Consider the following 19,162-nt stretch of genomic DNA (forward strand, 5'->3'; position numbering starts at 1 on the left):
ATGTCTCAAATATTGCACGAAGTGTAGTCACACTAAAAAAATTCATTGCTTATCTGAAATTCAAAGTTAACTGGATGTCCTGTATTTTTGCTTGCTAAACCTGGCAAGCCCACGAATACATTAATAAGATGCTATGAGGCTTGCCTGGGTTCACAGTGGTCGGTAAGCACCGATCCATTTGGTTGTCTCAGGACACAAAAATCGTTCCTACCGAAAGACTGCTTAAGTCAAAAAGCAGATAGCAACCAAACACGGAATAATCTTGACCCTTTGAGGAACCCGTAACTGACGCAACTGCCATATGATCGACTACCCCACCCCCTTCATTCTTCTCTTCCTGCAACTAGAATGATTGTTCTATCTCTTTTCCCTTCTCTAGTCCCGCCCTGCCAGCTCTCCTCTCTGGAGGGGACTCGGTAGCCCGAAAAGGGCCGACAAAAGCGCCGACGTGTTCAGAGGAGCGGAAGTAGTCAAATTTCACCGAGAACCGTAAAGTGCGGCTGGCTGGCTTCCTTTCCGGATAACGACACAGCTCCGACTGTCAGTGCCGGCCTTCCTCGTGTTAGAGATCTGCTGGCCCCTTCCTAATTCAGTTTTTTCCCCATCCGAGCCCTTCCCTATCGTCGCCCCCTTCACTTTGGATCATGTTCAAGAAGTAAGGACATGCTGTGGCCTCAATCGGCTGCTCACAAAGGGGGTGGGGGTGGGGGTGGGGCAGAGGGCGAGAGCAAAGATCCGCTTTCTCTCTCCCCCGCCCCTACCATCAAGTCTCCCTAAGGTTTTCTGTAGTACTGTGCTCTCACTCGCAGCTTGCAACACTGTAACCTTTCTATCCCTAATCTTCAATCGGGTTTTGATCCTCCGACCCTCATTTTCTTTTTCCTTATTTCTTTCTTTTTTGCCCCCTCTCCCAATCCTATCCCTGTTCCTAGGGTTCTACCAATCACATCCTTGCACTGTGATTTAAGGATCTATCCTCTTTAGCTGAGAGGAGAGCCCTGCACTCACTGCCATATGTTTATTAGTTATGAACTGAATAAGGGAAGGCTTGACTTCCTGGGTCATGAGAGTGAAGGAGTCTGGGTGACAGGAAGCAAGCGGCCTGTCCTGCCTATTGCCTAGCTGCCAGATTAACCTTGTCTTGAAAATAGCGTGATTGCCCCGTAGGCTATTCAGTGTAAGGAAGACAAAAATTCTTTGAGAACCTACCTGGTGGGTTTACCTTCCAGACTTGGTAGACGCAAAAAGCAAAGGGGGAACATGGGCAAAGGAAGGTGGGTTTTGCGCATGACATTTTGAACAAAAATAAATAGGGATCTTAGAAAACATTGTCATCATCACTTTAAAAAAAATCTCAGCAGATTACATAGCCTAGAAGGGCCAATTTTCTGTGTTATATTTGGGTTGGTGTTTTTGTGTCTCAGCGCCTGAGGGTTTTTTGTTCTGTTTTACTCTTGTTTTTTTCACACGGGTTTTGTTATAGGTGGGAATCTGTTTCTTCTGGGTAGAATTGAGTAGGGTTTTCCAGGAAAGCTATTTGTGTAGCTATTTGCAGATTATAATGTGAAATATACTTCATATCCTCCCCCTGCCCTCCCCCCATTGTGTATACATGGCAGTTTTAATACTGTATTAAGACACTGATTTTGTGCTGGATAGAATTTAAAGGGAAATGTTATTAAAAGAATTTATTTCATAGTTATTTTAGACATCCAAATACTTGGGAATAGATGACCAATTAAAACAATACCTTTAGCTATTTTGTTACGTCTGCTAAGAAATGCCTTTTTTTCTTGCAAAAATCATTTGACAGATTTGATGAAAAAGAAAATGTGTCCAACTGCATCCAGTTGAAAACCTCAGTTATAAAAGGTATTAAGAACCAATTGATAGAACAATTTCCAGGTATTGAACCATGGCTTAATCAAATCATGCCTAAGAAAGATCCTGTCAAAATAGTACGATGGTAAGTCTTTATTTTTCTCTATGTAAAGCTCAGAGTAGCTGAATATTGTATGATTAGATTGCACTCATTATAAATGGAATTATTTTCACATTAACCATCGGTAGATTAATTACAGGAGTAGATAAATAGAATAACTCTAAAACATCAATATTTGTATTTTCAAGTGTTTCTCTGTGTTCCTGAAAAATATGGCTTTGTGTGCTGATTGTTTTATCAAAGAGTTAAGTGTTTTTATTCAGACTTTATTTCATATTGTTCTGTAGATATTTGTTTTATTGAATTATCTAACAATGAAATTAAAATAATAAAATGTGAAATAAAATTGACATTTTTTTTCTCTACTAGACGGGTATGATAGGTGAAACGATTTAAACAATTTTTTTGCCTGGATATTTAAATTAAAAAGAGGTTACTGTATCTTTGTATATGTATGTTTCATATTTTTTGTTACCTGAAGGATGTTTGGCATATTCATTTTTGAAAGAAAATATCTAACTTGCTACTTTATGACATTTGTCTTACAGCCATGAACATATAGAAATCCTTACAGTAAATGGAGAATTACTATTTTTTAGACAAAGAGAAGGGCCTTTTTATCCAACCCTAAGGTTACTTCACAAATGTAAGTCTTGTTGGAAAATATTTATTTGAGGATATGGAAAGATATAAAAAGAGTTTTTAAAGTGATTTCTGGTAGTTAACTTAGTAATGCTAGGTGATATGGAATATAAAACTAAAATGAATCCCCATCTTGTGGTAAATCTTAAGATCGCAAATTCTCTCATTACACATTCCAGAAAGGCTAAGAAAAAACATTCATTCATTCATTCATTCATTCAGCAAATATTTGTTGAACTTACTATGTGTCAGGCACTGAGCTAGGTACTGAGAATATGATGAAAAACAAAGGCAGACATTGTTCCTGTCCCTATGAAGCTAACAGTCTAGTTGGAAGAATAGACAATTAGATAATTACACGAATATATATTCACAAACTGTGATAAGTGCGGTAAGTACTTCCTTCTTTTAAATTTATATCTAGATTTGCCTCATAGAGATAACACTGTATAAGGGAAAGCATTGGCTAATTGTGGGAGTCCCAGTTATTGTTAGTTGAATGCCAAGGTCAGGTGTTATAAAACACAATAATGTTTCTTACATACCTACATTTGTGTGTTATATTGAGTACATTACAAAATAAAGTCCAAAGGAGATATAATCCTCATGCACAAGAGGTTTTCAACTGTGAAGTTAAAATTTCTGCTTCTCAAAAAAAAGAAGTTTCTCCTTCTCAAACCAGTATATTTCTGACATTCTAGCTAAGGGGCAGAAAGGGAGTGACTGGTGGGCTCTGTAGTAGTGGTGACTTAATGAGTTTGGTTTTTGGTAAGAAGAGATCAATTTTGAGTTACCTAGTGGAGCCAGAGGTCTAGAGCAGTAATGAAAATATTTGGTGATAGTAGGACATTTTGATGACATGAATTCCTGCTCAACTAAAACAGGACAAAGACAAAATACTTGAATGTATTGCATGAAACTAGATTGGATACTGGTTTGAAAAACAAAATTGAAGGGCAGCCTGGGTGGCTCAGTGGTTTAGCGCAGCCTTTGGCCTGGGGCATGATCCTGGAGTCCCATGTTGGGCTCCCTGCATGGGGGCTGCTTCTCCCTCTGTCTGTGTCTCTGCCTCTCTATCTCTGTGTGTTTCTCATGAATAAATAAATACAATCTTTTTTTTAAAAAAAGAAAGAAAAACAAAATTCAAGCCCTCCTCCTCTGCCTCAAAAGATATAAAACACTTTCTTAGACTCTTGGGGGGGAATTTGAATATGCTTTGGCTATAAGAGGATATTGTGGAACTATTGTTAATTTTTAGGTATGGTGACAGTATTGTGGTTATGTAGGAGAATGACTTTATTTTTAGGTGATGTACTTATGGTGAAGCGTTATGTCTGAAATTTCAAATGGTGAAAGACAAAAAATGTGTGTGTATAAATAGAGATAAAGGAAGTAGAGCAAAGGGGTAATAGTTGTTTGATCTAAGTGGATGTTGTCCAAGTGTTCATTGAACTATTTTATGGTTTTCCTGTATGTTAAGCCTTTGCATAATAAGTTGGAAGAGAAAGATGTTCCTATTTAATAATAATTTGCTCAGAACCAACCTTTTAGAACATTGTGAAGTTATTGATATGTAGGAAGCAGGGTAATATGGTGGTAAAAGCATATTTGGAGTTAGGTACACCTGAGTTTGATTCCCAGTGCGTGTCACTTTTGTGAAGCCACTTAAACAGGTCAAGTCACTTAACTTGTTTAAGCTTGATTTCCTTGTCTTTAAAATGGATATATTAGGGTAGCCCCGGTGGCCCAGCGGTTAAGCACTGCTTTCAGGCGGGGGTGTGATCCTGGAGACCTGTGATCAAGTCCCACATGGGGCTCCCTGCATGGAGCCTGCTTCTCCCTCTGCCTGTGTCTCTGCCTCTCTCTCTCTCTGTGTCTGTCATAAATAAATAAAATCTTTTAAAAAAATGGATATATTGGACAGCCCGGGTGGCTCAGCGGTTTAGCGCCGCCTTCAGCCCAGGGCATGATCCTGGAGTCCTGGGATCGAGTCCTAGGTCGAGCTCCCTGCATGGAGCCTGCTTCTCCCTCTGCCTGTGTCTCTGTGCCTCTCTCTCTCTCTCTCTCTGTGTCTCTCATGAATAAATAAGTAAAATCTTTAAAAAAATGGATATATTGTCCCTGTAGGAGTCTCTGTGGTGGAATCTGTTTGAAATCCTGTTTCCTTCTCCCCTCCCCTGTGTACACACATGTGCGCTCTCTCTCAAATAAATAAATAAATAAATAAATAAATAAAATCTTTAAGAAAAGGGGTATATTGTATATTATATCTCCCAGAGTTGTGAGGATTAAATGAGACTGTGCATATAATGCATCTAACGTGCTGCTTGGAACACAGTAATGGCTCAATATATGATAGCCATTGTAATGATGTAGTAATTGTTCAATAAATGTCCACTATTACTATATATTATTATCATCATGATCAGGATCATCATCATTATTATTAAAGGACACTTATTAATAAGGATGGAGAACTAGAAAACAAATTATGTATGAATGCATTCATTCAGGCTGCTTTGTTTTCAATAAGATGTTTAATTTGGAGCCATGTTTAAATTAATTTGTAATCTTGCTAGGAAGAAGACTAACTTATTCTCTGACTAGTGGGAGAGCTAGTAGTAAGATATTAAAGTGAATAAATTTTACCAATTATTATTATTCCTAGAAAGCCCTGAGAGGTCTAAAAAGTTTCCACCCCAGTCATTGTTTTGAATCCTTCAGGGATCCTTTAATTCTTAGATTATGAACTATTAGTACATGCACACACACACACACACACATTTTTGAGATTATGGAAGGAATTCATGTTCATTCTAGAGAGTTGGAAAATATAGAAATAAAATCACCTGTATTTCTATGACCTAGAGATAACCATGGATAGTATATTAACATATTTCTATCCAATTATTTCCTGTAGTGTGTGTGTGTGTGTGTGTGTGTGTATAAATGCATATATTTTTGTTTTTTTATTTTTTAAAAATTTTTGGTAAAGGTCTTATTTATTCATGAGAGAGACATAGGCAGAGGGAGAAGCAGGCTCCCTATGGTGAGCCCGATGTGGGACTCCATCCCAGGACCCTGGGATCACGACCTGAGCCAGAAGTAGGCACTCAACTACTGAGCCACACACGCATCCCCATTTTTCTTTTTTAAATTGGGCTCTCTGTTAAATAGTTTTTAATTAATAGACTTTATTTTTTTTAGGACAGTTGCAGGTTTACAGGAAAATGGAGCAGTGTAGAGTTCCCATGTACTTCCTACCGCCTTCCCTTGTTATTAACACCTTATATTGATGCATTTGTTATGATTGATGAACCAATATTCATACAGTATTATTAACCAAAGTCCAGTTTACATTAGGGTTCATTCTTTGCATTGTACATTCTGTGGGTTTTGCCAAATGCAAGTCATGTATCCACTGTTATAATATCACTATGTACTATCATAGTATCAAAATAATTTCACTGCCCTAAACATCCTCTGTTCCACCTCTTTGTCCCTTCCTCTTCCTCTTCCCTTTCCCCTCAACCCCTAGCACCCACTGATCTCTTTGGTAGTTTTTTTATTGTTTATTTCTCTTAACTTTATATTATGAACATTTATCAGGGTATTATGTAGTCTCCAAAAATATGGCTCTTTATATATATATTATAGATATACCTTAAGTCATATTATAGATATACCTTAAGTCATATACCTCTTTATTGTTGGACATTTAGGATGATTCTAATTTATTTCTGTTATAAATAGTAGCACTGCAATTAATATATTTCTACCTAAATATATTATATATCTTTAATTTTTTCTTAGGATGAAGCTGTAGAAATAGAAATACTGGGTTAAAGAATTTGAACCTTTTCAAGGCTGTTGATACATGTTGCGATGTAGTCCTAAAGGGAGGTTGTACCCAATTTTAAGCCTTCTAGCAGTGTATAAGAATGCCAGTTTTCCTACACTCTTGCTAGCAGTGGGAATTACTTTTGTTAAAAATATTTACCAATTTGATAAGTGAAGGATGGTGTTTCAGTTTTCTTTTGCATCTGTCAGAATAGTGTAGTTTGGAGAAATATTTGTTCATGTCCTTTGCCTTTTTCTGTGGAGTCATTAGTCTCATTAATTTATGTCATGTATTTCTTTTCTTCTAGATCCTTTTATCCTGCCACACCAGCAAGTTGATAAAGGAGCCATCAAATTTGTACTCAGTGGAGCAAATATCATGTGTCCAGGCTTAACTTCTCCTGGAGCTAAACTTTACCCTGCTGCAGTAGATACAATTGTTGTATCCTTCCCAAGGCTATAACTGCTGAAAAATGTATTCAAAGTATTTCTGTCATTACTGAAAGATCTATTGTCCAAGAGAAGACTAGATGTACTTTTTTTGGAGGTTACTGTTACTGTGGTCTCATACCTTTCTGGTTACATTTCAAGGTGTGGGAAATAACATCATTTCTTGAGACTAAATTGTGTCCCATCTTAGAAGCTAAATAGGAACAACTAAAAGAGTTCTGGCTGCATTTCAGCCCAGTTACGGCCTAGTGTGATCTGACTCAGGACACAGTATAAAACTTGATTATTAATGGAGAGGATATATATGATATGATTGGATCACTTCTTTGGACATCAGCTTGCTACTTTTACCTTTGGCTTACCCATATACACTGGAGTAAAAGCACTCAAAGGGGAAAAGAGCTTTGGTACTAGGTAGAGTTTAGAAGTGGTTAGAGGGAAATAAGGACAATTCCCAACTTTTATTTGATTTTTAAATTTTTATTTATTTTTTGAACTTTTAAAAAAGATTTTATTGATTCATGAGAGACACAGAGAGAAAGAGGCAGAAATATAGGCAGAGGGAGAAGCAGGCTCCCTAGGGAGCCTGAATCGGGACTCAATCCCAGAACCTTGGGATCATGACCTGAGCCAAAGGCAGATGATTAACCACTGAGCCAGCCACCCAGGTGCCCATTCTCAACTTTTATTTAATTAATTAACTTTTACAAATATTTATTTATTCATGAGAGACACCAAGAGAGGCAGAGACACAGGCAGAGGGAGAAGCAGGCTCCATGCAGGGAGCCCGATGCAGGACTCAATACCAGGGCCCCGGGATCATGACCTGAGCCAAAGGCAGATGCCCACCTGCTAAGCTACCCAGGCATCCTTCAACTTTTATTTTATTTTATTATTTTTTTTAATTTTTATTTATTTATGATAGTCACAGAGAGAGAAAGAGAGAGAGGCAGAGACGTAGGCAGAGGGAGAAGCAGGCTCCATGCACCGGGAGCCCGATGTGGGATTTGATCCCGGGTCTCCAGGATCACGCCCTGGGCCAAAGGCAGGCGCCAAACCGCTGCGCCACCCAGGGATCCCTCAACTTTTATTTTATTTTATTTTATTTTATTTTATTATTTATTTTATTTTATTTTATTTATTTTTTCTCAACTTTTATTTTAAAGTTCATTTTTAAGTTGGCTATTTGGGCCTCAGAACATATTTTCCCAAAGAGAAATGTTTAAGTTTAAGGGATGCCTGGGTGGCTTAGCAGTTGAACGTCTCCCTTTGGCTCAGGGTGTGATTCTTGTCCCAGGATCGAGTCCCATGTTGGGCTCCCTGAGAGGAGCCTGCTTCTCCCTCTGCCTACATCTCTGCCTCTCTCTGTGTATCTCTCATGAATAAAGAAATAAAATCTTTTAAAAAAGGAGAAATGTTTGTTTCAGATAGCCCTTAAAACTCATGATGTAGCTAAATAACTGGGTTATTTTCATTTCTACAGCAGTGGGCAGCTATATTCTAGATTAAAAAGGTTTTTGTCAACTATCTGGACAGGAGGGTATCTTCTCTTTTGTCATAGATAAAGTGGCCATTTGCTTCAGGTTGAGAAGATACTTGGTTGGAATGGGGAAATCACTGGAGTGCAAAGGCCATTGGAGTGGGTTTTAAAATGTTTCTTGTACTCGAAAGAACAGTATCCTCTTGTGGCAGTTATGTTTAAGGGGTAGTATAAAGTATATGTTTATATCTTAGGAACAGACATAGATACTGGTCGTATAATAGGTGCTCAAATATTTTTGGAACATCGAATGAATATGAATTGAAAGTGATGTGGAGAAAAGGGAGGACAGTATTCTGTGAGGACAGGTTTTTTTTTTAATGTTTATTTTTTTTAAAGATTTTTATGTATTTATTCATGAGAGACAGAGAGGCAAAGATAGAGAAAGAATCAGGCTTCCCGCGTGGAGCCTGATGTGGGACTCAATCCCAGAACCCCAGGATCACAACTTGAGCCAAAGGCAGATGCTCAATCATTGAGCCACCCAGGCGTCCCATTTTTTTTACGTTTATGAGTTTTCTAAGTGTTGTAGGTTGATAGTCCTGGAGTTTCCCTTAAATGGAAAAATTTTCCCAGAACCTCAACCTTTGCTTCTTAAATAATTTTTGTTTTGAGATAGTTATAGTTAAAGTTGCAAAACTAGTTCAGAGAGATCCCATGTACCCTTGAACTTTTACTTTGTAAATGTACTGCAATGTTTCATATCCTGAACGCTTCAAATGATAATCAAGAACATTTTGGTCATTCTAGAAAGGTTAAAACTTACTTGGGGTTCTTAAAGACAGATTGGAGATATAATTATTGTTTTAATGTTTCTATTACATAAAGCCATCATTCAGTGATTGAAACGGTAGAACAATTCATATTTGTTTATTTCAGTTTTTAATTTAGACATGCAAGAAATTTTTTCTCCTTTTTGCATGACTTATTTTGGTTTTGTTGGCATTGGGTTATAGTATTAACATTTAACTTAAAAACCAGGAATTATTATTAGATTCATTCATTAGGCATTTATTGAATATTTACAGTGTACCTACAGACTCTGCTAGGTCCCTGTCCTCAAGGAGTGTTGATGGTCTGGGTGAGGATACAAGATGGGTTCAAAGTGTCTTAACTAGTAATGTGATCATTGTTTGACATCCCCTCTCCAAGGCATTTTGATATATAGTTTTCTTAGCTGTGTGTTTTCAGGCAATTATGGCAGAAGGAAAACAGCATGCTCTGTGTGTTGGAGTCATGAAGATGTCTGCAGAAGATATGTAAGTCTCATGTTAGGCCCCCTTAGCTTTTGAGATCTGGGTCACCGACGCAGAATTACAGGTGAAATTTGCTTTCATTCACACCACATCTTACAAACATTTAAGCACAGAAGCATCATTTCTGATTTTTCCTAGGACTTAGGAAGCCATTGAAAATATGTGATTTTATTTTTCATCCTGGATTTTTGAAAATATGTTTCAATGGCTTCCTAAGTCTCTGGGATTGCATTCTTTCTTAAGCATTCTGAAAAGAACCGTGTGCCAACACAGCTGTTTTATATGTATGTATGTATGTGGTATTTTAGGAACTTTTTATTTAGTATGATTTAAATTGGGTGGGAGGAAAGATGCTTGCCTGTTTTTTTTTTTTATTTTTTAATTTTTTAAAAGATCTTATTTATTTATTGAGATAGAGAGTGAGAAAGAGCATGAGCGGGGGTGGGGCAGGCAGAGGGAGAGGGAGAAGCAGGCTACCCACTAAGCAGGGAGCCTGATGTGGTGTTAGATCCCAGGACCCTGAGATCATGACCTGAGCTGAAGGCAGACACTTAACCAAACAACCACCCAGGCGCCCTATGTTTTAATTGCTAAAAGGCTTATTTGTTTATTTGTTTGTTTTTAGAGAGAGAGGAAGAGTAAGGGGAAGGGCAGAGGGAGAGGGAGAATCCTTGAGCAGACTTCCCACTGAGCACGGAGCCTGATGTGGGGCTCAATCCCAGGACCTTGAGATCATGACCTGAGTCAAAATCAAGAGTTGGCCACTTAACCATCTGAGCCACCCAGGTGCCCTATTAGTTTTTAAAACAGTGACATAGTTCAGTACCACACAGTGCTTATTTTCTATTATTACCTGGTGGTATAGAATATTAAGGAAATCTTAAAGGTATATTACCAAAATATAGTCAATATACTGAAAAATTTTGGAACTCATTTGATGACCAAATTACTCCTATTAATTTTGTTTCACTGCTAAATGTAACACTTTAGTGTTCTCCTGGTATGGTGACATCATGACTTTGTTTCTATAGACTCACTAGTTAGATCACTAGAATCATTTTTAAGACAGGAACTGCAGCAGAGTAATGTAGCTTAATGTAGTCAATAATGTTAATGTAATATAAATAAATTCCCTACATGTGGCTCAATAATTGCAAAATAGTAATGCACTTTGAATTATATTTACCATAAGTAAGCCTATAAAAATTCATAACAATATGTTTATATGCTTTTTTCCTTCTACAGTGAGAAAGTCAACAAAGGAATTGGCATTGAAAATATCCATTATTTAAATGATGGGCTGTGGCATATGAAGACATACAAATGAGCCTCGGAAGGAATGCACTTGGCTAAATATGGATATTGTGCTGTATCTGTGTTTGTGTCTGTGGGTGACAGCATGAAGACAATACCTCTGGTTATGCTGAATAAATTCAACAGATGCTAAAATTCTGTTAGCTTCAAAAATTATTTTAATTTTTCTTAAAGTCAAGTTAAAATTGGGTAGCAAACTTGGACATTAAGAGGTATCTGGTAAGTAATCAAACTCAGACAACTTGATGTCTTTTCTTAGGCTAATGATGTAAAATGAAGGGTAGGACTTGGTAAATGAACTTGATAGTATATGGCTGAGCCCCAGAGAGTCTGACTATTTTTGGGGCTGGAAGCTATACTGGGAATTTTCTCCCATTATCCCTAGAAATGCCCCTTCGATTTGTGTGTGTTTTTTATTTTGTTTGTTGTTGTTTTTAATTTTTTTGTTTTTAAATTTTTCATTATGGAAAATTCCAAACATATCCGAAAGTATGTGGGGGATAGTATAATGGACCTTTTCTGGATCCATCACCCATCTTCCATTCATGGTAAATCTTACTTCATCTGTATCTCCTTTACTCCTTCTCACCTTTATTCCCCAATTATTTTGAAGCAAGTCCCAGATATATAATTTTATCCATATTTTAATATGTATCTTTAAAATATAAGTGGTTTAAAAAAAAACTATAATCACACCTAAAATATCATTATCACACCTAAACAATTTAACTTTCTTAATATGATCAAATATCTGGTTCAGATATGTGACAAGTGAACTTGATTGCCTCTTTTGTTTTTTTAACCATTGGTTTGCTTGAAATAGGTACCAGACAAGGTCCATATATCGCATTTGGTGGTTATTTGTTTCTCTTAAGCTAGAAGTTCTTCCTTTGTCTTTTCCCCTTTAAATTAATGATTGAAGCTATCTGGTTGTTTTGTCTTCGTGTTTTCTCCCACATCCTGGATTTTGTCAATTGTATCATAAAGTAATTTAACTTAATTTTATGCCTTCTGTACAACCCGTAAACATATAGGCTTGATTCAGGTTGAATTTATTTAATGCCCTGTCCTGAAGCTGGGTAAACTCATACTACACAGATGCCCAGAACTGTATTCCCCAAAGAACGTGTATCTCCTATCATAAATGGCATATGAATGGCATGGACCTGTATCAGTAAGAACAGTAAGCTGTTTTGGAGATTAAATGATAATTAAATGGGAATTTATATAGCGACAATAGGTATTTGTTCTTAATGACCTTACTGTTTTAGTGTCTCAGCCATTTAATTTGGTTGTTTACAAATATATGATATGTGATTTTATTTTTCAGATGGATACAGACATTTACAAGATTGTGGTGATCCGTATTACAGTTAGAAGTTGATGAGAAAGGTGAGGGTGGATAGTAAAAAGAGAGAGACCATTTGGCTGGCTGTTGTAGCTGGTCCCCAAAGATATAGGTGAAGGTTGTAGATCCGGGGTCTGGCTCTCAGTCTGAGAAACTTTCCCACTAATGAAACTTTTAAGACTTGGAGAGGCCCACATTAGAATGTAAATGTGTTAATTTATAGTGATAAGTCTGCTTAGGGTACACAATTAGTGAACAGGGAGTTCCTTGGTGAACATGGATAAGAAAGAGGTAAAGGAAGGTTGAAATTTGAGGGAGTATTTCATCTGGGCTGGTGTAAGGCTTAGAGAATTTTTCCTACTTCATTAATTAGAATGCTTATGTCTGCCACAGTCTTTCTTTCCGAGATTTTGGAGGCACCCTGATATTTTACTCCCATATCCTTTTTTAAGTTCTATGTAGAATATTTTCCTTTGTCATGACAATTATGTTCTACAACCTAGTATATTGTTCTTTTTACTATTTATTCCTGATAGATAAAGTATAAATAGTCTCATCAGTAACCCATTTATAAATCATCTTTCAGGGTAGGTTTCTTCATCAGTCTCATTTTATGATGACTTACTGGTTTCAAATTCAGATGTTTCTCCATTTGAGGGATGAGGTACCCTATTTGAGGCCTGTAGCACTGTATATTCTTAAAAAGAGAATATCTGAGTCATTGATGTCAAAACCAAACTTTGAGCCTCTATTTTTGGTACTAGGTTAATGTTAATTGACCAAGATTGCTTGTGGAGTGTTAGCAATGAGAAACAAAGCACACACATATTAGAGAAGTTAAAACATTTAATTGCCTGGTTTCTGAAATAATTTATCCTTATGTCTCTAACCACTGTTAACAGTGGGTGTAGGGAACACTTTAAAAATATTTAACATAATCATCTGTGCTTGTTTTTCCTACTATGCTGAGGTACAGTGACTCTGTTGCCTTGGTGATGTGGACTAAATATGTATGTTTTCTCCTTCCCCTGGGTCTGAGGCCTCAGGTCATGGTGTTAATCAGGGGTATCACTCTACACTGGGAGCCTGGTCAGTTTCTAAACATTAGGTCATGCAGGAAAGCCAATTCAAAGAGGTTAAACTAGCATATCAGCCTCTTGAGGTCTTAATGCTTAAAGGAAACCTAGTCTACCCACATTCCAGAGAGTAGGAATACAGGGAGAGTCTGTTTTCTCTCAGGCAATGTGTCTTCAGTTCATTTTTAGTTTCAAAATTAATTTTATGTCAAGCTAGCCTACAATCTAGCCATTTCTGTGTATCTGACACATACTTACTTAGCCAAGATCAGTTCAGCTCAATGAACATTTATTACATACCTGCTAGGCTCAAAGATAAACAATACACAAGTGGCCCTTGCCCTTAAGGAGCTTTCAGGCTAGTGAGTAAATTTACATTTAAAAAAATCTGGGTAATGGTGACAGCCCAATACCAATTTATAAAGCCACTGGGAAGTTGCTAATGCTTTTCCACAATTTCAGTCACCAACATTTGCAGATTACACATGAGCTAAATATAAAAAAATTCCTTAGATCGTATGCAATGTGAGAAGGTTAAAAACATCCAGATGTCTTGGAGTTGCAATGATTCAGCATTCCAACTCAGATGGTTGTCCCATTGTGCTGTAATATAAAGGCCTGATCAACCCTCTTCTAGCAGACTATTATAGTGGTTTGGTGGTGTTCTTTTGGCAGCTGCATTTTTCCTTTTCTTTTTCTTTTTTTTAATGTTCTGGACCCAAAACAGGCAGCTGGATTTATCCCAGGGGTTGTCATGAACGTTTCCAGTTTGAGGGATTTGATAGTCCCCAAACAGAAGGTCATATGGCATTTGTCAAATAATGATTATATCTGGTCAAGTACCTCCTCGTACACAAATTAGCTACTAAGGATACAATATTTCTAAGCATAGTACTTCAGAAGATATAAGAATGGCAAAAGACTCAATTTGCACAGGTATTTCCTTACAATAAGTATTTTGTTGTTGTTCATGAGAATATTAATCATGTAGCAGTTATATGTTAATGGGAACATGAAATGAATGTATGCCCAAACGAAATGTGGTAAATATTTTAACTTTGTTTATCTAGGTTCCTTAATTTTGAGAACATATCTCTCAAGGCTCTTCAGGAAACTCAAAATGTTCCAATTTCTAGGAGTATCCACTAGAACTGACTTATAATAAAAGGAAAAAATGAAAATGTATGCATCATATGTCAATATAACCATCACTTCTGAGGTCTCAAGCAATCAGAAACTTATTCAAGTTATAGTCTGTAAGAATTAGGCCATTAACATATATTTGGAAAGCCCTTCAGAACACTTATGTTTAGAATGTTATTACTTGTGTTACAGTAGTAAAAATTAGATTATATATAATTGTTCTTAATATCCTAGTCTCTCAGCAATAGTTCCTAAAGAAATCATGCCTGTCAACATGGAGACTGATGCATGTGAATGTATACTTTGTATTATGTTTTTATATTTTGTATTATACTTTATTATACTTTTTATAGCAGGTAAAAGAATGACTACATACAATGAACTATAACACTAATTTGTTTAATATTATATTAAAACTAATTAAGTACTTGTAAAGGACTACAATTCCATCAGAACAGGAGTGAATGAATGTGACTGAGAACCAGTTTTTAATCTGTGTTGAGATTATTAGGCAATCAGGTTGGTTGGTGGATTGGTTGGTTTGCTTAAAAGGATGGCCTTTTGGAGGTTATAATTTATGTATGGGAAAATAGACTGGAGATGATTCACTGAAATTCTCCTAGTAATATCCCGTTCATCCAAACTACTTAGTACTATTAATGTTTGCCTCTGGGAGTGAAAACTGAAAGGATACCAAATTTTATCCTTGAACACTTTGAGAAATAAAAGATCAATTAGTGAAATAATTTCTAATTGAAACTAATTGTTACAGATAATGATATGCCTCACTATTGTTCAACTCTAATTAAATGGGTTATTTTACGTATTTTAAAATTTCATTTTAAAGTAAAACAGATTATGATTTCCACTTGATTTTTTTTTTATTGCTTTTGTTCCATTCCTCAATTTTAAAGTACTTTAATTTCAGCCAATATGTGAATAGAGGGAACTTTTGGGGCATAATCATTCACTCCCTTCAGGTTTATTTTAAGTGTTCCCAGAACTCTACCATAGGGGGAAATAACTCTAAATTTAAAAGATGCAAAGAGGAGTTTTCTTTCCTTCTAATTTTAATTTTTATCACAGGGCATGATTATGAATGATAACTGAACTTTCATTTAATCTTCTGTGGCAAAATAAGTAATTTCTATTGATTTTCACAAGCATGTGAGCAAAAAACTGTTTTAATAAGTAGTAAATCATGTAAGAACTTGCTTGGAGGAAGTGCCATTTCTCCAACATATGCCTTGAAAACAAATCAAATTCAGTTCCCTTTTTACCTCAGGGAAAGCCATAGTGGGGAGACTTTTGAGGCCGGCAGTCTGTTTTTATTCTTCCCACTTTCTAATTCAAAAGTGGACACTCTCTGTCTTTGTCACCAAATGCTGGGGTTGTCCTGTACTGGTGCATGATGAAACCCTGAGGCTTGGAAACTTGCAAACCAGTGAGATGATTTTGTGATGAAACTGCATGTTGGATTGATACTACCCATGAATAATCTTAAATTTGAGATAACCTTTAAAAGGAGCCCTACACTTTCTTCTAGTTTTGCTTCCCTTTTAGCAGGGCTTGAGATGTCTGTTTCTGCATACTGATGTCTTAACAATAATTTTTAGTTTCTCATGACCTGAAAGATTTTGTATGCACTTCTTGGTCTGGATTCTGGTTTCATCAGGTCTAATGCAGATGAATTAATTTTGTAAAGCTAAAATTCACTGTTCACTTGAACATCTGGACCAGATTGGGCAGGATGAGTAGGATGGAAGGAGAGTCCTTTTTTCCTTGTAGGTTCTGGAAGGTTACTTAGAGTTGATTTATCCAGGATTAAAAGGATGCTTTTGCCTAAGATATTTCTAAAGTTTGCTTGTGTAAGCATTTTAGATTTCAGAAGGTTCAACCTGAAATGTATATGAATATAGAGTACAGACAGTTTCATTTAGTGGGACAACAGCTGTCACTAACCCATCAAGTTAATATGTCTCCTAAATGCTTTCAAAAAGTACAGGACTAGAAAATATTTTTCACTGGCAATGCTTTATTCTGTTTTAAAAATAGTAGGGGCCAAAATCTAGTAAAGACTTGCACACTTATTTTATATTGTGACTTACAATGTATAAATTTTATATTTTGTAAAATATTTTGAGAGAAGTCTCCAAAATAATTCCCCTTTCTTGCTCCCAAATGCAGAAGTCTGAGAGAAGGCACATGGCCTCATGAGCTCCTGGGTGTTGTCAAACTCAATTCTCTCTGAACTACCAAATGCCCAGATACATATTTTGAGATATAGTTTTTGTCTATATAAAGAGAAACATCTTGATTAAAGTGAGGAGATAGAAACCATACCAATTTGGGCAGTTTGGGCTCTAATGATGTCTAATTTGCTATGAAAGGGGAACTTGTCCTAAGTTAATCTTCTTAAAAGCAACATCTGAATTTCTCCTAAAAAATACTTACTTTATAAAAAAGCGGTTTGAGGAAGAACTGTTTTATTGCATGGCACAGATTAAATGTACAGATGTTATCCTAAAATTTAAGGAGGTCCCTTAGGAATTCAAAGATTAAACAGCTGTTATTCACATCAACATTTTAATATTTTACCATCTAGGTATTTAATAAAAAGGATTGATACATATTTAGCTGTGTAAAGTGTTAAACTTGTTCACACGGCTAAGAGGGAAAGGGAAATAACATTCCCTGAGCGCCTACTATATGCACAAGCTCTACTTCAAATATTTTGCTTAATCTTTAGTATGATTCTGTGAGGTAGATTTTAATTCTCATTTTACAAATGAGGAAATAAGGCACCTGAGGGATTATAGAAGTTTCCTGAAGACACATAACTAATAAATGGCAGAATTGGGATTTGAACCTAGGTCTGCCTGATTGCAAACCCTGTTTTGCAGAAAGTCTCCCCTCATATTTCATAAAATAGCCTCAGCCCTGTCATATCACCATCTTTATTTATGAATTATTGGAGAGGAGTATAAGTTGGCCAAGCCTCTGTTCCCCAGTGGGAAAATACGAGTAGGATTTGAATGTGTTAAGACTGGGCTGCTTGCGCAGTGTCTTATTTTGTGCTTCTGAGGGAATGTTTTCCTGTTTTCCTCTTCATCATTGGGGTCTATGCAGAGAAGCTTTTGAAGTTGGACTCAGTCCTGAGGTCTGAACTTCTTCAACTTTTTCTATTAGTCACCTTCAAGCCAGGTGATTTGTGACCATTTAAAGATTATGCCATGTAGAAGCCCTTGCTGGATCTTTTTAGAAAAGGATACAAGGGGGAGGGTTACTTAAGGGGGGGAGATTATAGGGTATAATGTGCAAGGGCAGGGCTAGCAGCTGCTTTGTGACTATCAATATATCCAAAACATAAATGGGGGAAAGGATTAGTGAATATTAAAATTAATGACAGGAGCAGTTTGGTTCAGTTATAATCTAAGGAAAAAAGCTGAGGGGTCTAATCTATGTATTGCTCCAGATCCAGTGATTTAATTTTCAGAAAGAGGATCCAATGATTTAATTTTCAGAAGGAAGGTCCAGTGATTAAACTCGTGCAAGGAGATGGCCTGGGGCCTGCTAAAAGTCAGGTTGCAATTTACATAGTATTCAAGACAACCAGAACAATATATAGGACTTTTAAAAGAAACTTCCAAGTTTTCTCCTATTCCACATGTTAGCCTTGGGGTAGGGGGGTGGGAGTCTTACACTTCTGGAATTGGTGCTGTAACTCTAAAATACATACTGGATTTCAAAGATTTAATAATAAAAAAAAATAACATAAACTATCACAATTTTTCCCCTGCTGATTACATGTTGAAATGACAATCCTTTGGATATACTGGGTAAAATAAAATACTAAAAGTAATTACACCTGTGTCTTTACTTTTTTACTATGGCTACTAGAAAATTTCAAACACATGCCTATTTCTATTGGATGGCACTGGAGTGGAGAATGGGCAGTGCTCCTTGAAGCTTCCCTCTAGTGGTGAGTGCCTTAAGAGTGGTAAATACGGAAGATTGCCAGTATTCACTCTTCCATCAAGCGAGGACCAATTTTTCCCTTTTCCCCTCAAATCACATAGGACTAGTGTTCTATTAGAACATCCCCCGTTTATTCAATGCTACCTACGTGGATGTCTCTTCTCAGTCACTCACTGGATCAAAGCATTCATTTTTAAAAAATGCAAAAAAAAAAAAAAAAAGCAAGCCCAAGGCATCTGGGTGGCTCAGTGGGTAAGCATCTGCCTTTGGCTCAGATCGTGGTCCTGGAGTCCTGGGATCGAGTCCTGTATCAGGCAGGGAGCCTGCTTCTCCCTCTGCCTGTGTCTCTGCCTCTCTCTCTCATGAATAAACAAAATCTTAAAAAAAAATAAATGCAAGCCCACCCCATTAAGGACAACCTTGTTCCATCACTCCTCCATCCATGCATCCAGTGAAAATCTGAGTCTTATTGTTGGGTCCTGCTCTTCCTGTTAAAGCTTTTGCCAAATGGCCGAAGCAATAGTGTAAGCAAATGTGGACAGACATTCTTATGTGGAATCCGTGAAAACTACCAAAGAAATGAGAGTTCTGTGGGTTAAAATATATAGTATTTATCCAATTGAGGACTTGTGA

At 36.7% G+C, this 19,162-nt stretch overlaps 1 protein-coding gene across 3 annotated transcripts; it reads left to right on the forward strand.

Moving 5' to 3' along the window:
• The first annotated feature begins 296 nt into the window (after positions 1–296).
• MCTS1 (MCTS1 re-initiation and release factor) lies at positions 297–14,986 on the forward strand. Of its 3 annotated transcripts, XR_011998224.1 has the most exons (7): positions 326–655; positions 1,814–1,966; positions 2,491–2,588; positions 6,733–6,866; positions 9,606–9,673; positions 10,916–11,203; positions 12,315–14,986. XR_011998224.1 is itself a non-coding variant. In XM_026017886.2 (6 exons), the coding sequence occupies exons 1-6, from the start codon at positions 645–647 to the stop codon at positions 10,995–10,997; spliced, it is 546 nt and encodes a 181-aa protein (XP_025873671.1). In that variant the 5' UTR covers positions 297–644; the 3' UTR covers positions 10,998–14,986. The 3 variants fall into 3 exon arrangements, 2 of the variants coding, with proteins under 2 accessions (XP_025873671.1, XP_025873670.1); XM_026017886.2 differs by having other exon boundaries at positions 297–655; positions 10,916–14,986; XM_026017885.2 differs by lacking the exon at positions 326–655 and adding an exon at positions 1,003–1,274 and having other exon boundaries at positions 10,916–14,986.
• The last annotated feature ends 4,176 nt before the right edge of the window (positions 14,987–19,162 follow it).

The sequence above is a fragment of the Vulpes vulpes genome, chromosome X (genome assembly GCF_048418805.1).
Source record: "Vulpes vulpes isolate BD-2025 chromosome X, VulVul3, whole genome shotgun sequence".
Lineage (NCBI taxonomy): Eukaryota > Metazoa > Chordata > Mammalia > Carnivora > Canidae > Vulpes > Vulpes vulpes.

Bases quoted from the DNA above. Each gene is read 5' to 3' on its own strand.
- MCTS1 (XM_026017885.2), top strand. The intron at 2,589-6,732 runs GTAAGTCTTGTT...CTTTTCTTCTAG, and splicing joins CCTAAGGTTACTTCACAAAT to ATCCTTTTATCCTGCCACAC. The intron at 6,867-9,605 runs GTATCCTTCCCA...GTGTGTTTTCAG, and splicing joins CTGCAGTAGATACAATTGTT to GCAATTATGGCAGAAGGAAA.